The 21,692-nt window shown below is 44.6% G+C and overlaps 1 protein-coding gene across 6 annotated transcripts in view; it reads left to right on the top strand.

Moving 5' to 3' along the window:
- micu2 (mitochondrial calcium uptake 2) overlaps positions 1-21,692 on the top strand; it is an 87,154-nt gene that overhangs the window by 53,553 nt on the left and 11,909 nt on the right. For 5 of the 6 annotated variants that reach the window (XM_069189825.1, XM_069189822.1, XM_069189826.1 and 2 more), the window contains 5 exons: positions 11,578-11,610; positions 15,356-15,387; positions 15,885-15,960; positions 19,072-19,119; positions 20,008-20,090. In XM_069189825.1, the coding sequence (XP_069045926.1) occupies positions 11,578-11,610; positions 15,356-15,387; positions 15,885-15,960; positions 19,072-19,119; positions 20,008-20,090 (272 nt within the window). The remainder of the gene's footprint in view (positions 1-11,577; positions 11,611-15,355; positions 15,388-15,884; positions 15,961-19,071; positions 19,120-20,007; positions 20,091-21,692) is intronic. The other variant, XM_069189821.1, reaches the window with a different exon arrangement.

The following is a 21,692-nucleotide window of genomic DNA, read 5'->3' on the forward strand; positions in this document are numbered from 1 at the left end:
TACCATTTTGCATCTGAGAAATGCTTTTAAACCATTCATTTTTAAAGATGGCCCAGCATATGCAGAATAAAATGACCCATACTGTACATGTTGGATTCATTAAAACAGGCTTTCACAGAAAGGTATGTTTGAATTTCATTGAGAACACCATGATCAATTCAACTGACATTAAGAAACCTTTTTTTTTTTCAAATGGAAAGTGTGAAAGCTGAATGGAGAGGAAGTCTCTCAAGAACGGCAGGAATATCCTGAACACAGAGCAGAGAGCAGAGCTCCCCTGAACACAGAGCAGAGAGCAGAGCTCCCCTGAACACAGAGCAGAGAGCAGAGCTCCCCTGAACACAGAGCAGGGAGAAGAGCTGCAACTGAACACAGAGCACTGAGCTGCACATGAACAGAGTGAAAATGTCCCAAACACAGGGCACGTATAACCCTGTTTCCACAGTCAATGCCGGCTTGGTGCAGCCTGATCTGATATATTTATTCAAACACATGCCATAAGAAAACTAAAAACAAACGTGCATTATGATAGATTTGACTAAATCTAAGCATGCTGCCTTGGATTTTTGATCATTGCGCCTTAACACAGCAAACCCTGCTCAGAAAGCCATGTACCATGTAACTGGATTACGCGAATTTTGAAAGATTATGTAGCTTTAGGATTTTGGCTCTAGTTCACATTACTCTTGCAATAAATACGCCTGTTGAAATGACTCCTAGGCTTGAATCTACTGTATATAGTATGAATTTTTAGTAACGTAGAACCCACAATGCAGCTTTTGATACCACTAATTGGTGTGACTAAAATGAGTCTCACATCAGTTGTCCTAGAAAATTGAAATTGTTACTGTTGACAGTGGGGGGGGGGGGGGGACATTAGACTGAAAAAGGGTTCAGTTAATCTGTTTTTGATGTACCATATTTCAAATGTGAGACGTAATTCAATATTTATGAAAATCATAGCTTGGGGGGAGAGAGATGGTCAAAAAGTCTGAGGAAGCAATGAATTAAGAACCCATACGAGGTATTGTGTACAGAATGAACCTCCTGATGAAAAATGAAACCAGCATCCAGTACTGTATGTAAAAAGAAGGGCATCTTTTGCATGTTTTGGGGTTGAATTATTCATATATATGTTTTGAGACGTGAAGGACGCCTAGATAGGAAGAATTGAAAGAACAACTTGGCATCTCTGGGTATCACCAACATCCTTATCCATACAGTATCTCCCCCCTCAGGAACCTCCTAATAGATAAGCACTCATGTACTCATGTACTGTAGATGCAGTGAGAGTCATAGCCAGTATTTTGGGGTATAGCGTTTGCTCGAAGAGAGGGGTCAATAATTTGAGAACAATCTTTGTTAAACTATTTGTTTTACACTTTTAACAATTGGGAGGCTTTGGGGAGGAGGAGTAGGAGCAAATAAATGTCGAACAGACCTCTTACTTCGAAAACCCTCGCTGCCTGTAATATTTGCTTTATCACAGTATCAGCTTCGTCTACAGTAAATATACATTAATCATTTACAGCATGTTCTTAAAGGACTATTTAAAAGCAGAGGAAGTAAGATTTGACTTAACTTGGCAAAGCGATAATATTGACAAAGAAAAAGCACACTGGGAAATGTTGCCATCTGTGGCTTTGTGTTTCATTGAACCGGATGCAGGGTGTAAGGGCTTGCACTGAAGATCGTATTTAGACATTTTTAATTGTGTAAATGTATGTCGCCAAGTGGTCCCACGGCAGATTTAACTTAAACTTTGGGGACGGTGCATTCCGCCATATTGAAAAGACCCTTTTGCTTTGTTAAGCAGCACGTGAAGAAAGCAGACTGCAGCTGTGAGTGCAGCGCTGTCGCGAGCCCTGACGCTTGTTGTAAAAGGCCTGGCCTGCTGGTTTTTAATACAGGGCCAGCTTTAAGAGCTCTTCAATGTTCCAGGACGTTCAGCAGTATGAAAGCCGACGCTTAGGAGAAAAGAAGAAGCTGCACTGTAATATTAATCCAAAGAGGCTGACAGGCTCTCCAAAAAGAGCTGAAGAAGGCAGGTAGAGATGCGAGGCCCATAACAATCAAAATACTTGAAGTTAGCCACCAAGTTGCTTTATTTCGGTGCTGTACATTATACTGTATGTCAGTATGTTACTTTTTTAGAAATGTGCAAAGTCCAGGAATGTTGGATTGTTCAAGGCAATCGGAGTGCTGAGAAAACTCTTTGACATTAGAGTGATCATGAATTTTTTTATCAGTCAGATCGGCACGCCAGAGAAGACTCCCTTGGAACCTGGCCAGTCGAAGCTGTTGCTGATCACACTGGTTCTTAGCAGACTAGCTGTTAACACCTAAAATGCAAGGCTGTCTTGTTAGGTTTTTCATCAGGGTTGCTGTGTTGCTGTTGGGTTTTTTTCAAGGGTAGGTTGTGTCTGAGGAATCATTTGATTTTTCACTGACACCTTGGTGATTTCTGTGGCAGTTAAAGACAATCCTCTTGTACACTTTGCTGCAAAACCCTTGAGGCCTATATACATGCTGTTTTGAAACAAAAAAAAACCTCAGTAGTGTATTGAATGGTAAAAAAGGTGCTGAAAACTAAAATCAAACAAAGATGATGGGTTGGTAACAATTTTCAAGCATGTGTACTCTTTTCTAACTCAGTTACGTGCAGCTTGGTCCCACATTCTCTGGAGCTGTAGAATATAATTTTCTTATTAATAGAACTGTTTACATTGATGTTTTTTAGTGCAAGATAGCAAATGTAAATTCAAAGTGAAACTAGTATGCACGCTCAAGTTTGATGGGTTTTTGAAGATCATGTTCGGTGTGTGTGATTTTATAAAACAATAAACAATAGGAAGTCAAAATACAAAATATAACAAAATATTTTTAGATTTGCAAAGCACCAGGCATTAAATTGAATCTTGGTTACTTAACTAGCATCTAATTTGTGGCTGCGGCTTACTAATACTAAAAGCCACGTTCGCAATACTAAATAAAAATGCAATGTGAGCACATAAAATAATTCACTCTGTATCTGTTGAGCTTTGACATTAATGGCATCTCTGAGATTGTAGCAATGTTTTTTTATGAACATAATATCAGAAGAGATGAGACTCATTTGGTAGTAATAATAATAAACTTTATTTTATATAGTGCCTTTAAAGGTGGCTTCTCAAAGCGCTTTACAGAATGACAACAGCAACAACAACAATTAAAAATAAACAATAAAAAATACACAAGATAAACACGATGAGTATGTGCAGAGGAGACAGTAGATGGGGGTACTGGATACAGCGGGAGCAGAGGGGTAAAGAATGGAACCAGTTAAGTAAAGGCTCTTCTGAAGAAGAAGGTTTTGAGTCTGGATTTGAAGGAGTTTAGAGAAGGTGAGTCTCTGATATCCTTTGGGAGAGAATTCCAGACCTTAGGTGCATAACAGGAGAAGGCCCTGTCAACAATAGAGTGTAGACGAGCTTGGGGGACAGTTAAGAGACCAGAATTAGAGAAGTGGAGGTTGCGAGGTGGGGAGTAGGGCAATAATAGATCAGACGGGTACTGAGGTGCCGAGCCATGCAGAGCCTTATGCTGTAGGTGAGCATGAGGATTTTGAAGTCAACACGAAACTTGAAACTTTTGAAAACCCCTCTAAAATAAGGAAAGGAATAAATAAAATGTACAGTCTTGAACAGTTACTGCTTCCTTCCAAACAAATGAGGGAACAGCAACTCTGAATAGTTGTAATACTTCCTTTTTAAAAAATCTGTGCAGCGTTAAGCTGTGCATGTTTGTTGGGTAATGCAGCTTCTGATACAGGTGGTACTTTATTTTTCCGTTAGACGAAAATGCGCTTTTGTTAAAAAAAAATGCCGTCCTAGTCTTTTAAAGGTAGAGCAATGAGGCCTCTCTCTGCTTTCTTAACCACCATGCCTTAAAGTAAATATCTTTTTACTAAAACCTCTTTCATGGCAGCCCCATACGAGGGGCAAATGACGGTCATTTGAAACGCAGTGCATGTGGTTAGCCAGCTGTTTACAGGTTGACTCATCCCAGCTGAGGCCAGATCTGTTTGTTTCTGCGTGTGGGAAGCGAGATCTGGGTGCAGTGGCACAAGGCCCCAAACCTGTACACATACACATTTTCTGTGCACTTTCTCCCTTCTGGAGGCTGTCATGGTGAATAGTGAAGGCTTCCCACTGTCACATCTGCGCTTGCTTGCTGTTGCTGCAAGCCGCTGGGCACTGCTGCTTTTCTGCCAGGGAAGACTTCTTGCCAAGTGAAGAGCCTGGACAGACGGGATGCGTTTTAAATGCCTTCAGACTTATTTAATGTGGGAAGTGTGACGAATGGAGTGGATTTCAGGTAAAAAGTTTTGTGGAGGCTGAAGATTATTATTGGGTTAAACACCTGTAGCATTAATCCCTTAATTTACGCTGGGAGATTCCCCTGACCAAGAAAAACTCACCGTCTGCAGCAAATCGGCTGAGTTCGCTTTTCAGAGATCCCCGTGGCATTGGCCCGAGAGGCGGCCCATAAGGGTTCGCTTTTCCTCTTCCCACATTTCCAGCTGCCTCAGGAGAAACGTCTACAGGAGGAAGGTTTCCAAACCTCCCAGTGGTTCTATTTTTATGTTGTGTTGTCAGAAAGGTTTGTGCATGCTTTCAAGTCCTCGACTTTAACATTAGAGTCACATTAGAAAACGTCAGAATGGGAGAAAAGGCGCAGACTCTGCAGAAAGGGGAAATATTTGGTGAGGCCTGATGGGGTTTTTCTGCTCAAAGAAATTTCTTTCAAGTGAAACAGCTCTTGACTTTCACTGGTGTTGCTCCCAGGGAAGAGCTGTTTAAAGTGGTTTGGCACAAAACTGAGTTTTGGTGTGACCAGGTCATGATCAGGTACCAGCCATGTCATATAAGCAAACATCTTCGAACCCCTTGCATTAGCCTGCCATGTGCAGGTTCAGCACAGACATCCTGGGTTCAACACTGACAGTCAAAACAATGACTAGGCCACAGGATTTTGAACCACTCTGCAAAACACATCAGAACAAACCATTCAGTACTCCTAAAGGCCTCCAGGGGTGCTTCTAGATTAGAGACGCTGGGTGGTCTAATGGTAAACATCACGGACCAGGAACAGCTGAAATAGATTCATTTTTAGCTCATTTTTCAGCTCCTGGCCTTCTGGGCAAAACTCTTGAATCCACTCCTATCATGTCATCCTGTAAAAATCCTTTGGTGTCTTTGGACAATTCTACTTCAAACAGTGTTCTGTTGCAGCTCTGCTCTGCTAGCTTCCAAATTGCGGTGTTTTGAAAACCAAGGAGAAGCTGTAAATCAATACAGTAAACATCGTGCAATTGCCATTTTTTTTTGCCCTGATGCGCTGATTTTGCTTTTCTTGAGGTGGAATTCAGCCGAACAGTTTTATGTCGGTGCTTGTCTGAGCAGTAGATCCTGAATATATGAATATAAGAAGAAAGGTCCTGAAGAGGAGGCCATTCAACCCATCTAGTCCATCAGTAGTTAGTAGTTAATTGATCCAAAGATCTCATCCCGTCGTTTCTCGAAAGAAGCCTGGGTATTGCCCGGGAAACTTGTTCCACACTCCCACCACCCTCGGCAAAAGCAAGTGCCTCCTGTTCTCAGATTTAAATGCACTTCTGTGTAGTTTGTACTTCTGCCCTCGCGTTGGAGCTTCACAGAGTTCAGAAGAAGTCTGCTGGGGTGACTTTGTCAGTGCCTTTGAGGATTTTGAATGCCAGGATCTGGTCACTTCTTCTGTGTTCAAGACTAAAAAGATTAAGTTCTTTTAGCCTGGGAATGTAGGGACATTGTTTTGAGAATGTTAAATCTCCCTGGCTATCCACTCATTGGGGTTATAGGAGGAAAACCATGCTCGTCTGAACCAAATGGTCACAATAACCTTTTAACTCTCTTTAAATGTTGTTGCGGGTTGACTGTGTAAGTATTTTAAAGACTGGACAGCATATATAGACACACATTCTGGTTGATTAGCGATAAGTTGTTGAGTTCCGTCATATTTGTAGATAATGAAGGTAACATATATCTTTATTTCCCTCGGTTTGATTGAGTGGATGTGCATGCTTAAATCCAACAGTACTTTCAGATAGCTATTCTCCAACATTCCTTAGTGCTCTGCTTAGATTTCACAAAAGACATTTTTTTTAAAAAGCCCAGATGATTAAATGAATGGTTTCTAAAATCTCACTTGACACGTCATTTTGAGATCCCCATGTTTATTTTGTTAATGTCTTGTATTAGAAAGCCCTATTAAAGCCTGCTGTCATTCACATGAAAGCCTTGGATGGAAGCAGATAAGGGATCAGATTTTAAAAGACTTGTGCCCACATGCGCTGAACAAGCAGCTGTTTTTTTCTGTTTTCTCCTCCTTGGAAACCACTGTGACAAAGCTAACTCCGTGCCTAGGAGGGGAGTAAAGGTTTAAAAATAAAGTTTTAAGGCGGAGGCATTGTAAGCAGTGATTGTATTATAAACAGCCTCTGTCCGTTGTCAACCCATCTTCTTTGGAAACTTTTTGTGAGAGCTTGAAGAATGTCTCTGAATTTAGTTTTTTTTTTACTCTGCAGTGAATGCATTTCTTTTTCCGCACAGATTTTTCTCTTCCTATGAGACCATTTCAGTAAATATGGAATTTTGTGACTCAGAAGTAATGCAGCCTATTTCAAGAATTCACTTAAAGGCTTCCAGTTGGCAACCAGCTCTTCGAGTTTAGTCTTCGACGCCATGGCTGTGTCGTTGTTTCTTATGGTTTGTGTGGAGGCGGCTGCTGTCCCATCAGCGACCTGCAGAAAGCTGAGTTAAGGAGACGGAAGGTCCAGAGCTCGTTTGCTCCCTGATGCGCTCCTAGAGAAAGTCTGCCTCCCCTTGAGTGTCGCTTATCTAGGACAGCAGGGCCGCTGGGCCACACGGCGTGTCTCGGGACAGAGGCAGGCTCGGAGGGAGGGGCTGCCCGTCTGTGGCACCTTGTCCTCCCAAGTAGTGAATAAAACAGGAACCCCGCAGTGCTGCCCCCGAGGAGGCCGGGCGACTGCAGCACGAGACGCCTCAGCGCTCCCGAGGAGGACAGGGCTCCTGCTCCTGGAGGGCCCCAGCGAGCTGGAAGCACAGCTGCCGCGCATACCTCGCATTCTTTCCTACCCATCGCTCGTGAAGAGCAGGGTACATTATTCAAGTGTCGATTCATGCAGTTATGATTTGCTGTTTTTTCAGGACCCGTATTAAAATGTGAAAGCCAGACAAAAAGCAGAAGACCAGGCTCTGAAACGCTACCTCACAAATGGACGTCTTTTGTAGTGTGGTGCCGTGTGTCTGCAGAAGTGTTTTTTGACGCCTGGTATAAAAATAACTTATGTGAAACCCACTTAATACCCCGTGCTCATTCACTCGCATTCATGTTCGTGTTCACTACTTTACTGCTTTTAAGCAACATCAGTTCTGTTTCATCTGACGAGTAAAACAGCTTTCATAACCTGCTGCCACAGGGAGCTTCTTAATTCATCCCAGTCAGAAGCTGTTAAAAACAAACTATTTTGCAAAGACTATAAGGTTTTTAATAGATAACAATAAGCTTTGCCTTAAGGAATGAATTACACTGCATTTACAATAAGAGGATAAGGAATTCTCAACAATCTTGCATTGCAAATAAAGCCAAGATTAATTTCGGGTGAATATCGATTTTCTCCTTGGACACAGCAAGCAGGCAGTGTGCGACTGCAGGAGTCACGATCACCAGTTTGGTGCTGATCCGGCCACACTACACCGGAGTGAGCATTCTCACCACGGCTTACAAGAGAAAAGGAGACATGAGCTTCTGTGAGGCTGTGCCTGTGCGTATGCAACGCATCCAGATCCTAGTCATTATGCGCCGCAGATGAAGAAGAGCTGTTAGCGGCTAATGTAGCAGAATTTGCATTAATGTCAATTGATGTTAATGCAGTTTAAGAGGCCTTGCATTTTTTTTCTGTCATTAAAAGCCAGATAGAACAGTTGGGAATTTCTGCACCAGTATAAAATATTTGACTTATTCAGTAATAAAAAACACATTTTCGCCAATCACGCAACACCAACTGCTTTATATTAAGCGCAGTGCACACTGGGGCAAAGTACTTAAAATGTCTGTTCTTTATTTTTAGTCCTAGTTTGATTTTTTTTAATACACGCACCTTACAGATCTGTCCGTTATCTCAGTGCTATACGCATTGGCATCTTGTTTGTCACTTTTGCACGCTGAGAAACAGCGATAGGGAGCAGAGATGATAATAGGAGCTGAGGCAGTAGGTGTGCACATAATGGAGCTGTCAGTGATGTGATAAGAGAGCTGTCTGGGGTTTGTGAACCTTGTCATGGGACTCCATAGAAAGTGCCAAGGACATCTCTTGAACAATCTCTCCCTCCCTGCCTCCAAAATGGATGGTGTTCAGTCTTCCCCTTAAAGAACTACTGGTGGAGACTGAACACCATCCATTACCACAGCTACTGTACATACTGGACTATTGTACTGCCTTTTTCCAAAATATGTTTTGGAGGTACTTGTGAATTGTTTTGAAGTGGGTTATTTAACCAAACCATCATAATCGAAATGGATTCCCCAGCACAGAATAAACAGTAGAGAAGAGTTTCAGTGTTGCAGAGACCCCAAAAAGAGCAGGAGCACCTCAGTAACAGTATGTCCTACCTCAAAAGGGAGCAAGGGTGTAACCCCAGCGTCCTGGCCAAATTTCCCCCTGGACTTTACCAATCATGGCCTCCTAATAATCCCCATCTCTGCACTGGCTTCATCACTCTGTTCTCCTCTGCACTGAGAGCTGGTGTGTGGGGAGTGTACTGGTGCACTATGACTGCCATTGCATCATCCAGGTGGAGGGGAGACCCCATTACTTGTACGGCGGTTTGAGTGGAGTGTCCAGAAAAGCGCCATAAAAGTGTAAGCAATTATTATTAATGACCTAATCTTCAGAACACTTCCTGTCCTGTGGTGGGTTCTCAGTAGAGTTCTTTAAGAAGTGAAGTTTTCAAAATCTTCAAAGGCACTTATAAAAGTCACCCCATTACACTTCCTCAGACTGAACAGTGAAACACAGTTCAGACTGCGCTAGTGGAAACTAGGAAAAGTGCTTTTAAAACTGGGAACAGCCAGCATTTCTGTACCCCAAAGGTTGTAGGAGTATGGCACAAGCTACAAGTCGATACCCTGGCTTCTTTGAGGAAAGAGCTGGATGAGACCTTGGGCTGAATTAACGGTCAGCTACCCAACTACCAAACTTCTGGATGAGCCAACATTAGTGAAAAGGAAAATGGAATCATAAGGAGTCCACGTGTTCTCAAAGTTTCATCTGAAAGTCATTCTTGTATTAAGCAGTGATACAGGTTGCTCTTCCTCTGTGGTTCTGCAAGCTTTGCAGTGAACAGTTTCACCGGATGTGTATAAGGGCTTCCCAGCCCTGCACTGCATGAGTGCTGCCTCTGCCAGGCCTGCAGCGCCTGTGGAAGGTGACTTTGGCTGTCAGAGAAGCCGCCTCAGACAACAGCTGTAGCAAGTTTGGAGCACAAGCACATTACTGATTTCCAGTGGTGATGTACTGTAAGTGTCCCAGCCAACAGAGAAACAAGCCTTCTTGCACAAAATGCAACATGGACACCAGGAGCAATCCCCTTTAAGTGTGCAGAGTCAGGCTATGGTTTCCCATTTTCCAATGATTTCTTCTCTTTTTTTGTGTGGAAAAACTAGAATTTTCTGTGCTTGTTGGCAGTCCTTCATGAGGACACAGAACTGGTTTGCAGTTTTCATCCATCTTTCCCTCTGTGCATTCTCAATAACCGCTTTGTCCTCCGAGGGTCGTGGCCCAGCTGGCACGGAGCAGAATGCCGGTCGCTCACGGGGGCCGGGGGGGTTTAGTGAAGCCGGCTGAGCTGGAGAGCATGTTTTGTGCTGTGGGAGGAGCACCTGGAGAAAACCCACAGGCACATGGGAGGAACACGTCAGAGGCCTCCTGGTGCAGACTCAAACCCAAGACTGGGAGCCATGAGGCAGCAGTGCCACCCTTACTAAAGAAATCTTGCAAATGAGCAATTATATATTTTTAGAAGACAACATTGTTTTACTTTTGTCACTGCATAATGCTTAATTGTACAGATCAACCGGTCGTTTTAGAGATACCATCTTGATGGAGTTCTTTGTCCTGTTTGTTTTTTTTGGTAATGGGGCATTCAAACCTGAAACAGAGGACAAAAAAATACTCTCTCACAGCACTGCTGGAGTTGAAAGTTCATGTTTCTTTAGAATTTAACAAATTATTTTACTAGTGTTATATGCTATAATACTTTATTTATAGTTTAATAATATTTAACTTGCTCAAGTGTCATTGGCTTATGACATTCACTAGAAGTTTGGAAGAGAAAGGTTAGGGTACCGTCATGACTGGGGAAAAAAACACCAAACTCTTTTCAACTTTAAAATTATTTAGAGAGCGGAGAAATTGTCCATTGTAGAGCTGGTCAACGGGATGGAGTCTTGACCCAGGACTGGACAGTGCTCTCTCTTTCCCTGACACTGTATGCCCTTTCGTGGCCTGGAGTTAGTCTCGCAGTGGTCAGCCACCGGTGGCAGCAAAGACCCCAAGACCCCAAACTTCATCACCTCTTGCACTGACAGCGTTATCTGTCCAGTGTGTCAGAATAATGAATCTCCTGCATTCTGGTTCATGTTTGTGTAGGTTACTGACTGTGTCCAAGCTGATGGTATTTGAATGAATTGCATTGTTATAACCCCAGTGCTTAGCATCGTGAACTGTTGTGCTTTATTGAAAGGCTGCAGTGCTTGCGTGTGATGTTTGTGTTGACGTGTGAGTGCAGATCCCCCCGTTACCCTGCTACCCTGTCCCCAGCTGGTGCTTCGTGTGAGGGTGGAGGCTGCCATCTACGAGGCTCACGTTTCCTCTCTGTGGCTTTCCTTTGATGCTGCGGTTGAATTTTGACACCAAAAATTGTGCCGCTTGGCGATAGAAGGATGCTCTTGTTGAAATTCAGTCATCGGCATCAGTCATAGAGGACATGCTATTAACTTGTGCCATGAACCGCTCTCATGAAGTTTTCCTCAAGCGGTATGGATGTGGATGTCTCCCACTCCCCTCTGGAGCTTTGAACTTTGTTTCCTTCTTCCCATTTAACCAGTTTCTCTCACAAAACACACAATACCGATTTTACCTACAAGTGTTGTCCTAGAGCTGTGCCTGTGAATATCCCTGTGTTCTAAAGTGGTTTCACATCTTAAAGCAGATACACAAATCCTAAAGTGCTTAGAGTAAAAAGTCACAAAATGTCAAGCCATTTTATGTACAGTATTTTCTGTCTGTTCTTCACTGGTCTTACTGTGTCTTTTTACATGAAACATCATGAAGTCAGGGAATGTTCCTGACCAGTTTCATGTCTCTTTCCTTGCCTGCATATCTGTGAATTAAGACTGCATTGCTGAAGACTGAGGTATTCTCCTAATCTTCAGTATATCATTAAACTCTTCTCATTTCTTTTTTCCCCCCTTCAGAGGAGCACAGCTGGACAAATGATTCTGAGAGAGGTCAGATATGAGTAAAGTTATCTTATGTTAAATTTTTCATTTTCATTTTTTTTTTAAATCCTGCATGTCAGAGGCTGAATTCTCATGTGGAGGAGTGTTCTCATCGGTTTTATAATCCCACCTCCCAGGTTGTAGCTTGGAATCACATCCCATTTTTTAAGGATAATATATACTAAAATGTCCAATATATCAATTGGAATGGAGCAGCCCCCTTTGCCGTGGCTTTTACCAGCGCCCTCCACATGAGAACAGTCTGTACTCCCAGGTACAGTCCGCATGGAAGAGCCTGTTAACATGGAGGTAAGATCCCTCTCAGACGTTGCATCTGTTTGCATGATTTTCAGCCAACAGCTCCGGTACAAATTAAAAGGTGGTTTTACACTTAGCTGTTATTGCAGTCCTTCTTTGCTTCCTTGTAAATAAATTGCATAATTCGTATGAAGTGCAGGCAGTGTTGCTATTGATTTAAATGACATTTCGGCATTTCTGTTGAATTGAGAGAAGTCAGTGAGCAGGTACAAATAGAAAAAAAATTAGGACGTTACCCATTGCTGTGTGTGCTTAATAAGCCCGATAAAAGCTACTTTGTTCGCTGCGTTACATTAGGAAGTTTGTTTAACAGCAGTAATTGCTAAGTGTCAGCCCACCCCTAAGACTTCATTTTTCTTTTTTTTTTTAAAAGGCTGCAAGCAGCTGCAAAGTCCGAGGTGCGGGTTTATTTTTTGAAGCTTTAGTTTGCCCAACAGGGCCTCCATCAGATCAAAAACAGTTTGGCTTTGGACAGCTCTTCGGGCGCTGAATGATGGATCATTAAGAGTACAGACGTACTGCCCACTGTACTGCTCAGCACAATCTGGGGGTTCTGGCGTATGCTCTACCACTGCTGTGTGATGAAGGGCTCAGACTTCAAGACTGCCCAGGTTCCCTTACTCCAGCGAAAGCAGATGAGCTTCCATCTTGAAGTGCCAGTCCCAGAGCAGGTCCTCTTGCGTCTGGGGGGAGCTCTGCGTTGCAGTGCTTCGTGTTTTTAAACTGGCGCCCCTCTCTTGGGCCCAGTCGCTGCCCCAGACAGTGTCGTCAGCGCTGAGGGGCAGCGTGAGGGTCACCTGTCACTAACCACGTCTGTCATCGATGTGACCGAGAGTCTTCTCTCCCTGTCTGTCATACTCAAGACCTGGCACAGGCCCCTGAAGAAATCGGGAGGAATGCAGTGTAGGTGCACATACCCTGAGTATACTGGTGATGAGCACTTGGGACTGTTTGCCTAAACAAATGGAATCTCAGCTGTGTGTAATGCTTAAATCATCCCACTGTTTTGCTTCTCCTTCTTCAGTCAGCTGAAAATATTACTTCAGCCCCGTTTAAAATATAGCTTGTAAAACTATTTTAATTCCATGAGGTCAGAGGTAAAGAAAATGCTATCATCTGTTTGTAGCAGATAACTCTGACTGTAGAAAGTCAGGCCCTCTTGATCTTTAAAGTAGGAGTAAGAAATGGTTCATTTCATCTTTCAGTGTTGAGGATAAACTGTTTTTCTCAGTCAGTAGTGGTCTTCAGCAGTATGCCTGACCCCACAGGTTATGCTCAGCAGTATTATGTAATGAACCTAAATTATAAAAATATTGCTTTTGCTTAAAAATGCAAAAGAAGTTTCAAATTTTAATTTTAATGCAGTTCTTCAGGGCAGGAAACCTCCTTTTGTATGTTCAAGGCTCGTTCTCATCCGCCTTCTGTACAGGAAGCAGAATTCCTGCAGCATCAAATTGGAAAATATTCCAACATTCCAAAATCACTTTTATCACAAAATCACAAAATCTAATAACAACAATCTTGTAGTAAAAGAGTGAAATGTTTTGCACTGTGTAAATAACTGGTTTGCTACAGAAACAGGCCTTCGTTCTGGTTTCGAGCAGACCTCCTCTAGTGATGCTGCACTTCCCAGTGACACCAGTAATCGCAGGAAGATCACACTGGAGCCTTCAAGGCCTCGGGAATCATGCGCTTTCTCAAAATGCCCACAGGCGCTGTGTGGGAAAGAGTACCGTGGCTTTACAGCGTGATTGTGGAGTGTAGATTAAAGGCTGTGCTCTATTCATGTACATGGCGACGCCAGCGTAGGCTCAGTGCCTCCCTAGGTGCCATAACCCTGGTCTGGAGCAGTGATGACCAGGCCCTGCCCCGGCCTTCAGTAACACTACCGATTGAACTGTGTCCTTGCTACGGCCTGCTTTTCAGCCCTGAAGGAGGAGCTGTTCTCCGGTACAGAAAGGTTGAGAAACAGTGCCATAAGCGACTACCGATTTACTGTCTGTTCTCTCCTTCCCCCTCAGAGCCGGTGGCGAGTAGGCAGGGTCACTAGCTTGCTCAGTGCCACGCCCATGAAGTCCTACTAACCCACTGGCTGACACCTTGACTGATCCTTGCATGTGCTGTCGCTCGGTGATCGAACGCCAGGCCCAGGCCTTGATGCATGCACGTCGATGCACCATTGTTGTTGTCTGTGCCTTGTGCTCGCTGTTGTGTTTTTTAACCCAGCTTTGAACATGTTATTTTGAAAAAGTACAGCATTGTTACGTACTCTGAGATTTGTAACCCTTTCCGAGACAACTGCCCTTACCCTCATCTCCAGACAGCTGAATACTATCAGCCGGAATTGTTTCACACGTTTATCCAGAGTGACTTGCAGAGATTACAGCGACCTGTTTTTGTGACTTACGTATTGAGGTGCCTGTTTATCTAGCTGGGTTTGCTGGAAGAATTTGGGAACCCCATGCTCAAGGGTACAGCCCCTGTGCCTCTGAAAGACCAGCATCCTGAACACCCCCAAATCACAGGAGGACATTGTGTGTCTGTAACACACTCATTTAAATCTTTAACACCGGAAAAACACATGCAAATTACTCACACGCAGTAGTATAAGAGGTATCATATCTGAAAGACCTTTGGATACGCACCTCAAAATATATAGTACACTTGTTAGTTCCTTTTTCACTGTGCTGCAAGAGCTCAGAGTAGATAGTCCAATCCGTTCAGAGTTTTCCCTTCCAGAACATAGAAAGTCCATTTAAGCCACTTTTCAGGCACTTTTTGTTCTAAAAACAGATCAGAGGATAGTCTTCCCCATGATATGCTCATGTATAAAACATGATTCTCTCAAGCTCTGTCTTTTAATAGCTCTTGTAAACTGAAATTTTTCAGACTACTTGCTGGTTTTTCAGTCCTGCAATTGAAAGAAATGGTTATGTATCACACAAAGCAACCTCTGTACGCTTTTAAACATCTCCCCGCATCACAGAGCTCAATAGTCCTTCTTTTGTTTGACTAAACCCCTGTTTGTCTCACGCTGGTAATAAAACAAGCCTCGATAATACGCTAAAGTAATTAAGACGCAACAAGCATGATCTGCATTTCTGCAAGTACAGTACGTATAACCCGGACTGGCTCTGATGGATTGCTGCCAGAAAGCCGCCCGGCAGCTTCCTGTCCAGAAGGAATGTGTTCTGACCGTACCTATTCTGTATTTATTCAGGCTGATGGTAGCAGTGGACAGGACGAGGGTGGGAGCCCGTTCTGGGTATAGGCCTCGAGCTTGTAGCTCAGGATGTGACTCTGTCAGACAGGATAGAGCAGTCTGCTTTCTCAGCTCCTCATCTGTAGTGCAGGGCAGTACTCTCGGGCCAGCATCAGCTGGCAAATTGACAGATAAGTGACGATTAATGCTGAATTCTCCATTCTTGTTTTGCAGGCAAGCTGCACAAAAAAATGCTGACCAAAGAGGTGAGCAACGTGCAAAGGCTTAGTAAAATAAAAATCCCAGTGAAGATGGAGATTTCTTCCACATTGCAGCACCCAGTACCATCCCCTCTTATCACAGATCTTGGAGAGAGATTCAGCTGCAGGAGGAGAGCTATCAGACACCCTGGACACCCTGTGTCAGAATTATCATACAAGGATGTGGAGGAACAAGTCATGGTTAATTCCACATAGAAAACTAGAAACAAGAAACGCTATTTCTTCAGCTTCTCACAGCTTCAGGCTGACAGTTGAAGAAGGCTCAACAGCCGGAATGTTGTGTTTCTTCTTTCTACTTTCCCACGTGGAATAAACCTTTGCTTGTTCCTTTGCCACCAACATAGGTCGACACAGCCCCCCCACTCGAGCACCCCAAGATGTGAACCTCCTAAATGCCTCTCTGCTTTAATGTCCAGAGGGATGCTGCTACTACAAAGACACAGAGTTTCCTTCTAATCTGCCCCCTTTTGTGGTCCACCCAGGAAGTGCATGGCATGCTGAACATTGCATCGAAAACGAAGCCCAGCAGCGGTCTCTTCAGGAACCTGGGCGATTATGGTAAGTGCCCAACTCAGGCCTCGAACTCTACACAGACACAGGTTCTGTCTTCGCAGGCCCTGATACTCTGCTGCAAGAGCGAGAGTAATAAGAGTGAGAGTCCTGTGACGCAGTGGGATTAGTCAAGTCTGGCTTACGCTGAAGGGCTTTGGCAGAGCTGCCATCAGTAAGAGTGGAGGAATACAAAAGTCTGCCTCTGGCACCCATGACTGGAATACCGAAAGGGTTTTCAGCCCTGGCTTGTTCCAGTTCTGTCTTCTGAAACACCTCGGATTCGAACTTTCCCAGTGAGGTGCTGCCCGCCGCCGGCTGGTGTTGGGCGTCTTCTGTGAGGCGCTGAGAAGAGAAGCCGTGCCCCATGCGTTAGGACCTGGATACGGCCTGGGAGAAGTCTCGTGCAGCGTCCCAGCAGCCCTGAGACTGCGCTCTGTTCCGAGGCAGACTAGGTGTCGGGCAAGCGGATGTTCCCTGTTTACACACGGAGACCTGACGCGATCTGAGGTGGCAGCTCCACCCTGAGCCCTTCTGGGGAGATCTCTCGGGCCCGCCCTCACACCCCTGAGGCCGGGAGTCGCCTTCACTCCGTCTCGCAGATTAACCCCCGCGCAGCAGGGCAGGGTCTGCTCCGCCCCTCGATGGCAGTCCCGAGCTCGGCGAGGTGGCTGGGGCTCTGGGATCAGGGAAGCCCGCCTGTCTTCTCAACTCTGCTCGTGGCTAACCATCACCGCACCACACCTTGGGTGGTGACGCCTCCTTCTAGTCCAGCCCTGGAAGGGCGTTACTGATTTTGCTCTCCATTCTTTCAAAATACAGACAGTTATTTTTAGAAAACATCCCAAAGTCTGAGTCCCTGATTGGTATCTATACCATGTTTCGCACCAGCTGGGCCTGATCTGTTCGGATGTATTTCCTAACATGGTAATGTTTTATATTATCATTATTATTCCGTTTACAGATAACTTGTCTAGTATGGCCATTGAAAGGTTCAGCAACCTCTTCTTGCTGCTGCTGGCAGTTATTTGTTTCCTCCGTCTTAAAGAAACAAATGTGCTAATTCATAATTTAGTCCACAGATACAAAGTTACTCTCTAAAGGGCAAGGAGTCTTCCCAGCGGCTGTTATTGTTTCAGAGGGTATCTGATGCCCTCTTGTGGTTGTGTGAATTGAATGCAGACGGAGAAAGGTGCTGTACAGGAGAGCAGCACTGGGGAATCTTCTGGGCCAGCTGAAGGAGGCTGTACAGTCTAGGCCATAGTAGTCACTTCTTACATGTAGTTCTAGATGCCTAGCTTTCAAAAGGTGAAGAAAGCATCTATAATAGTTTGGTTGCTGAACGTTACTGAACAAATCCACAGATGCTATCCGGTTTCTAATGCATCACACTACTTAACGCTTGGCATAAGACAAGCCACAGTATGTGATTAAAATTGAAGACGACTGCAAGTGCACACATCAGTGGAAGGCAGGTGGCGTGCGTGTGTTCTGTTGTGTTCAAAAGGGACGGGCGGGCGTGATCTCCTGCAGAGTCGCTGACAGCTCTCAGCTCACCTGGCAGACAAACGGGCGCTTGAAGGACCAGGCTGGGCTTCACCAGGAATCGGAATCTCAGCTCTAGCAAAGCTCCAAACCTCAGGAGCTCCCATAAGTCTTAATACGTTTCAGTACATATCTGTTTTGCCTTTTGCTTGTCTCGAACCTACAACCCCCTGGAAGGATCTCCAGATGCCTAATTGCTCCTTCGTGCTGCTGCTTGATTTTTATCGTTTATTTAGCATTTTATAAATGAATATTGCTTGTTATATTTTAGGGCAATTTAAAAGTTATTATTTATTGGACTTCCAGAGTGATTATTGTTGGAGAGTTAAGATGCTTTATGATCCATGCACGGCAGATGGATATTTCTTTTCTTATCCTGGGGTAAAGCTGGTCTTCGGTCTGGCGATGAGGTTCTAGTGCTCCTTTTAGGGGAGTTGTCCTCCAGGCTTCCTTGATGATTTCGGCACTGCTGTCACAGACCGCACATAGATCAACAAGCAGCTCCTATAAATAGTTTCCTGACAAAGCAGAACTCTAAAAATAGAAGCCGTCTAGTTCATCGTCATATTTCTCTACCTGTGTGGAGCCTTCTAGTGTCAGTTTGTATGTGTTAGAAGACATTACAGACTGGACTTTCCCAGGGCTGATTCCTCTGTGAATTTCTTTGTATATAACATATTTTTGAAAGATGTTTATGTCTGCATTTTGTGCATACGTATGTGTGTTGTGAGTTTGTTAACATGCCTTAGAACTTTGAAGTTCCCATTTTTAAATTAGTCTCTGCCACTTGGAGCCCCGACAAGAACGCAGAAGGATTCGTACGTTTTCTGAAAAAGGAATTGTCTGAACCGAAAATTGCTGGAATTTTCCTTCGGGGAGCCATGGTTTCACCTTGTGGAAAGGACACGTTTCTGTTTTTAAAAAGGAAGACCCCCCCCCCCCCCCCCGTGGCAGTGAGCCGAGCTGCACTATCTTAAGAATCAGGGTCCTTGGCAGCTCTGCATGTTGCCATTTCTCTGGAGAAATAGAAGCAGCCTTGCTCCTGCCATTCTGTTTGCCTCCAGATTGGGTACAGAGATGAAATTCTTTGATCCCTTTGAGGGGCAGCCTCACAGCTCCCTGTTCCTCAGCACTCACCATGACAAAGGCAGCGTTCCTGTATTTAACACACAAATTAAACCGAGGGGTGCACAGCGCAAGTGGCAGTGCATTATTGCTGCAAACAATCCTATCTCCCTCTCAAGATGTGTTCAGCAAATTTGGCTGTCCTCTCTCACAGGCACTGGGAGCTACCTGGAAATAACCTGTGATAGCCAGACCTCTCCTGCAGATAAGGTCCTGGGCTGTGCTGTTTATAATCAGGTCAAATATTAACCTTAAGGAAATGCTTCAGCTGCCAAAAGCACATAAATGACTTTTGTCAATACTCTCCGGGACCATTCCATCAGGTACAAGCAGAATATAAACAGCACTTTGTGGCTTTTAGAGAACTCAACCCTTTCTCTCCCAGTAATAGGTTATGAGTTTACTCTTTTGGAACACTTAATAAAAAACCTGTCTCTCTTCCCTTTGCAGGGCTGATTTCCTACACTGAGTACTTGTTCTTGCTGACTATTTTAACAAGTAAGTTGAGCGTTAACCAAATATTTTAAACTTCTTTTCAGTGGGGTGGGTTTTATATCTCTGTGAAGCTCTGTTTGCAAACAAAGGATTAATAACAGTTGTAGTTGGAGAGGCTGTTGAGTCACACAGTGTCTTATCTGAGACCACGGAACAGCATTAGCAAGTACAAAGTTCTCGTGTTTTCCAGTTTGCAGAATTAAGCAATCACAGGTGCAGCTCAGTTTCTTCTCCTTTCCAGAACCTGTGGCTGTTGGCAGGGTCTGCAGGCCTGTGTGACAGAATGCTCAGTGTAAAAAAAAAAATAACGTTTCTGTTTGTCTGCTCTGCATAGAGAGCTGCAGGACTCACTGCACTTGCATGGGCTGGCCTCTAAAGACTCCTTCATTGCAACACCCCGTGCTTGATTATAGGTCGTGTCAATCGCTGCCGTTTGAGTCCAGTTTGGAACGCTCTCTGGAACTGTAGCGCGCTCGGGAGGCTGCGTTAACCCTTTGACTGTCACCTCTAGAGGCGGGCCTCTGAAAATCCAGCCCGGTTCGGCTCAGCCCTGCCACTGGAGCTTCACTGCTGCCCCGGCCTCACCCATGAAAATATAGCCGACTATTTTTTGGATTGTCTCGATTAGAAGCAGTAAAAGAGTGCTTTCCCTCATGTTTCAAGCTCCGTTAAAGGTTACATTTTACGTTATTTAAAAATATGCATTTACTTTCTGCATTTGAGCATGAGCATTTCTTGTATAAGTGTACAGCATGAAAATGCCTTAGGTGCCTTGTGGCTTATGTGCTTCACTAATTCACACTGTATATGAAATCCATTTTGTTTTGTTCAATGGAAAAGAATGTTTTCTATATTACACACAAATGCAATTGATGGACTGTGTTATTTCAGAACCACACACGGGATTTCAAATTGCATTCAAAATGCTTGATGTCGATGGCAATGAGCATGTGGATAGAAGGGAATTTTTGAAGGTATGTTCTTTTCTGAATGGAATCCATTTTATAGATAAAGTGATAACATTTCCAATAACATAACTTCTTTTGTTTAAAGCCCATTTCCTCTGAGGTGGAAGGTGGGTTCAGTCTTGTTCCACCATGCTTGCTGTGTTATAGTGCTGCTCCTGTTGGACTATATAAAAGACTTGTCATGATTGTGCCAAGTGACAAGTGTCCTCATGGCATCTGTGACGTTGCTGAGCTCAGTGACTCTTGCAGATGCTTCATGCAGCTCCAGTCTCTTCAGTGAGATGAAGCAGTTGTGGTTTTTCTCTGGAGACAGAATTAAGTGTCCTCTCTCCTCTGGGCTGGATCATCTGGGCCCGGTGAGGTTGTCCGGAGCGTCAGGATGGAGCAGAGCTGCTGCGTTTGTGCACACATTTTCCAGCAGCACTGCAGCAGATGGGTGGGAATGAAAACTTTAATTTCAGATTTGGTGAACACGCTTTTAAAATAGCTGGAAACTGAAGAAAACGATTACGGCTGTAGCCTCTGGTTTGTTAAAAGCCTGCCAGGCAGTTTTTCAGTGGCCTCAGGAGACATGTTTATAAGATGTCACATAAAGCCATTCCAGGTGGCTGGACTTGGACGCAGAGGTTTTCAGAGAGGAGCTCTAGCGTGCTCTGCTGCAACTGAGGAGCAGCAAGGACTGCAAATGGAGACATTTCCACTTCTATTATAAAGAATTTACCTCTTGCCGCACGTGCATACATGCATTCTTTCAGTATTTCTTGTGTGTTCCTGGTTTCGGAAGAACCACCTGGTCCTTTCGGACACAAAGGACTCAAAGCTGTTGTGAGGACAGCTGTTCTGACTGCCATCCCTCGGCGCGCCCCTATGCTGGAGCTTGACCGTGCCCTAATCCGCTGTTCGATGCTTCTGGAGTGCTTGTGTTCGGAGGGCGGTTTCACCACGAGCTCTCCCTCGGGGCACAGACGTTTGCCCAGCGGGGATGAAAACCAGTGGGGGTTTTGAAGCAGGGTTAGAATGGTCACCCACTCCTTCCACTGGGCCCCAGCTCCCCTGTCCGGAGGAAGGACGTCAGTGCGCAGGCTGTGGTTCGGTGCCTCTCGTTCTCAGTGTTGAGGCAGCTGCGTGTCGCCTGTGCTGCAGACCGGGTCCCGTGTCTTGTTCGGGAAAGTGAGAGATGCAGTGGGGGGGCTGGGGGCACTTCTTGCAGAGCTTTTTTTGTGCAAAATAAAACGAGCTTCTGTGTGCCCAAGCCACAAGCGTCTGCTTTCCTGCTTCTGTGTGTTTTCAGTTGAATAGTAAAAGCTCGTGTCTTCAGCCTTCAGTGATCCTGTAAAGTATTAGAGCAGTTTCCTCTGGTTCCTCATGCCGGCAGTGGTCCACCGGGGGGAGCAAATCGAGTGGGTCCTGGACTGGCTTCCTGTAGCTGCCTCCCCTTGTGGGGAAGAGCGAAAAGACGGATCCTGAGCTTGGTGTGTGTTTCTGGGAACTGTGAAGTTTTTTTTTTCTAAGCATGATTGTCATGAATTGCAAGATTGCCCCCCGGCTGGGTATCTCCAGAACACGTTGGTGGTTCCTGCAGCAGAGGAGGGGGGCTGTGTTTGGGAG

This window comes from Lepisosteus oculatus, chromosome 5 (genome assembly GCF_040954835.1).
Source record: "Lepisosteus oculatus isolate fLepOcu1 chromosome 5, fLepOcu1.hap2, whole genome shotgun sequence".
Lineage (NCBI taxonomy): Eukaryota > Metazoa > Chordata > Actinopteri > Semionotiformes > Lepisosteidae > Lepisosteus > Lepisosteus oculatus.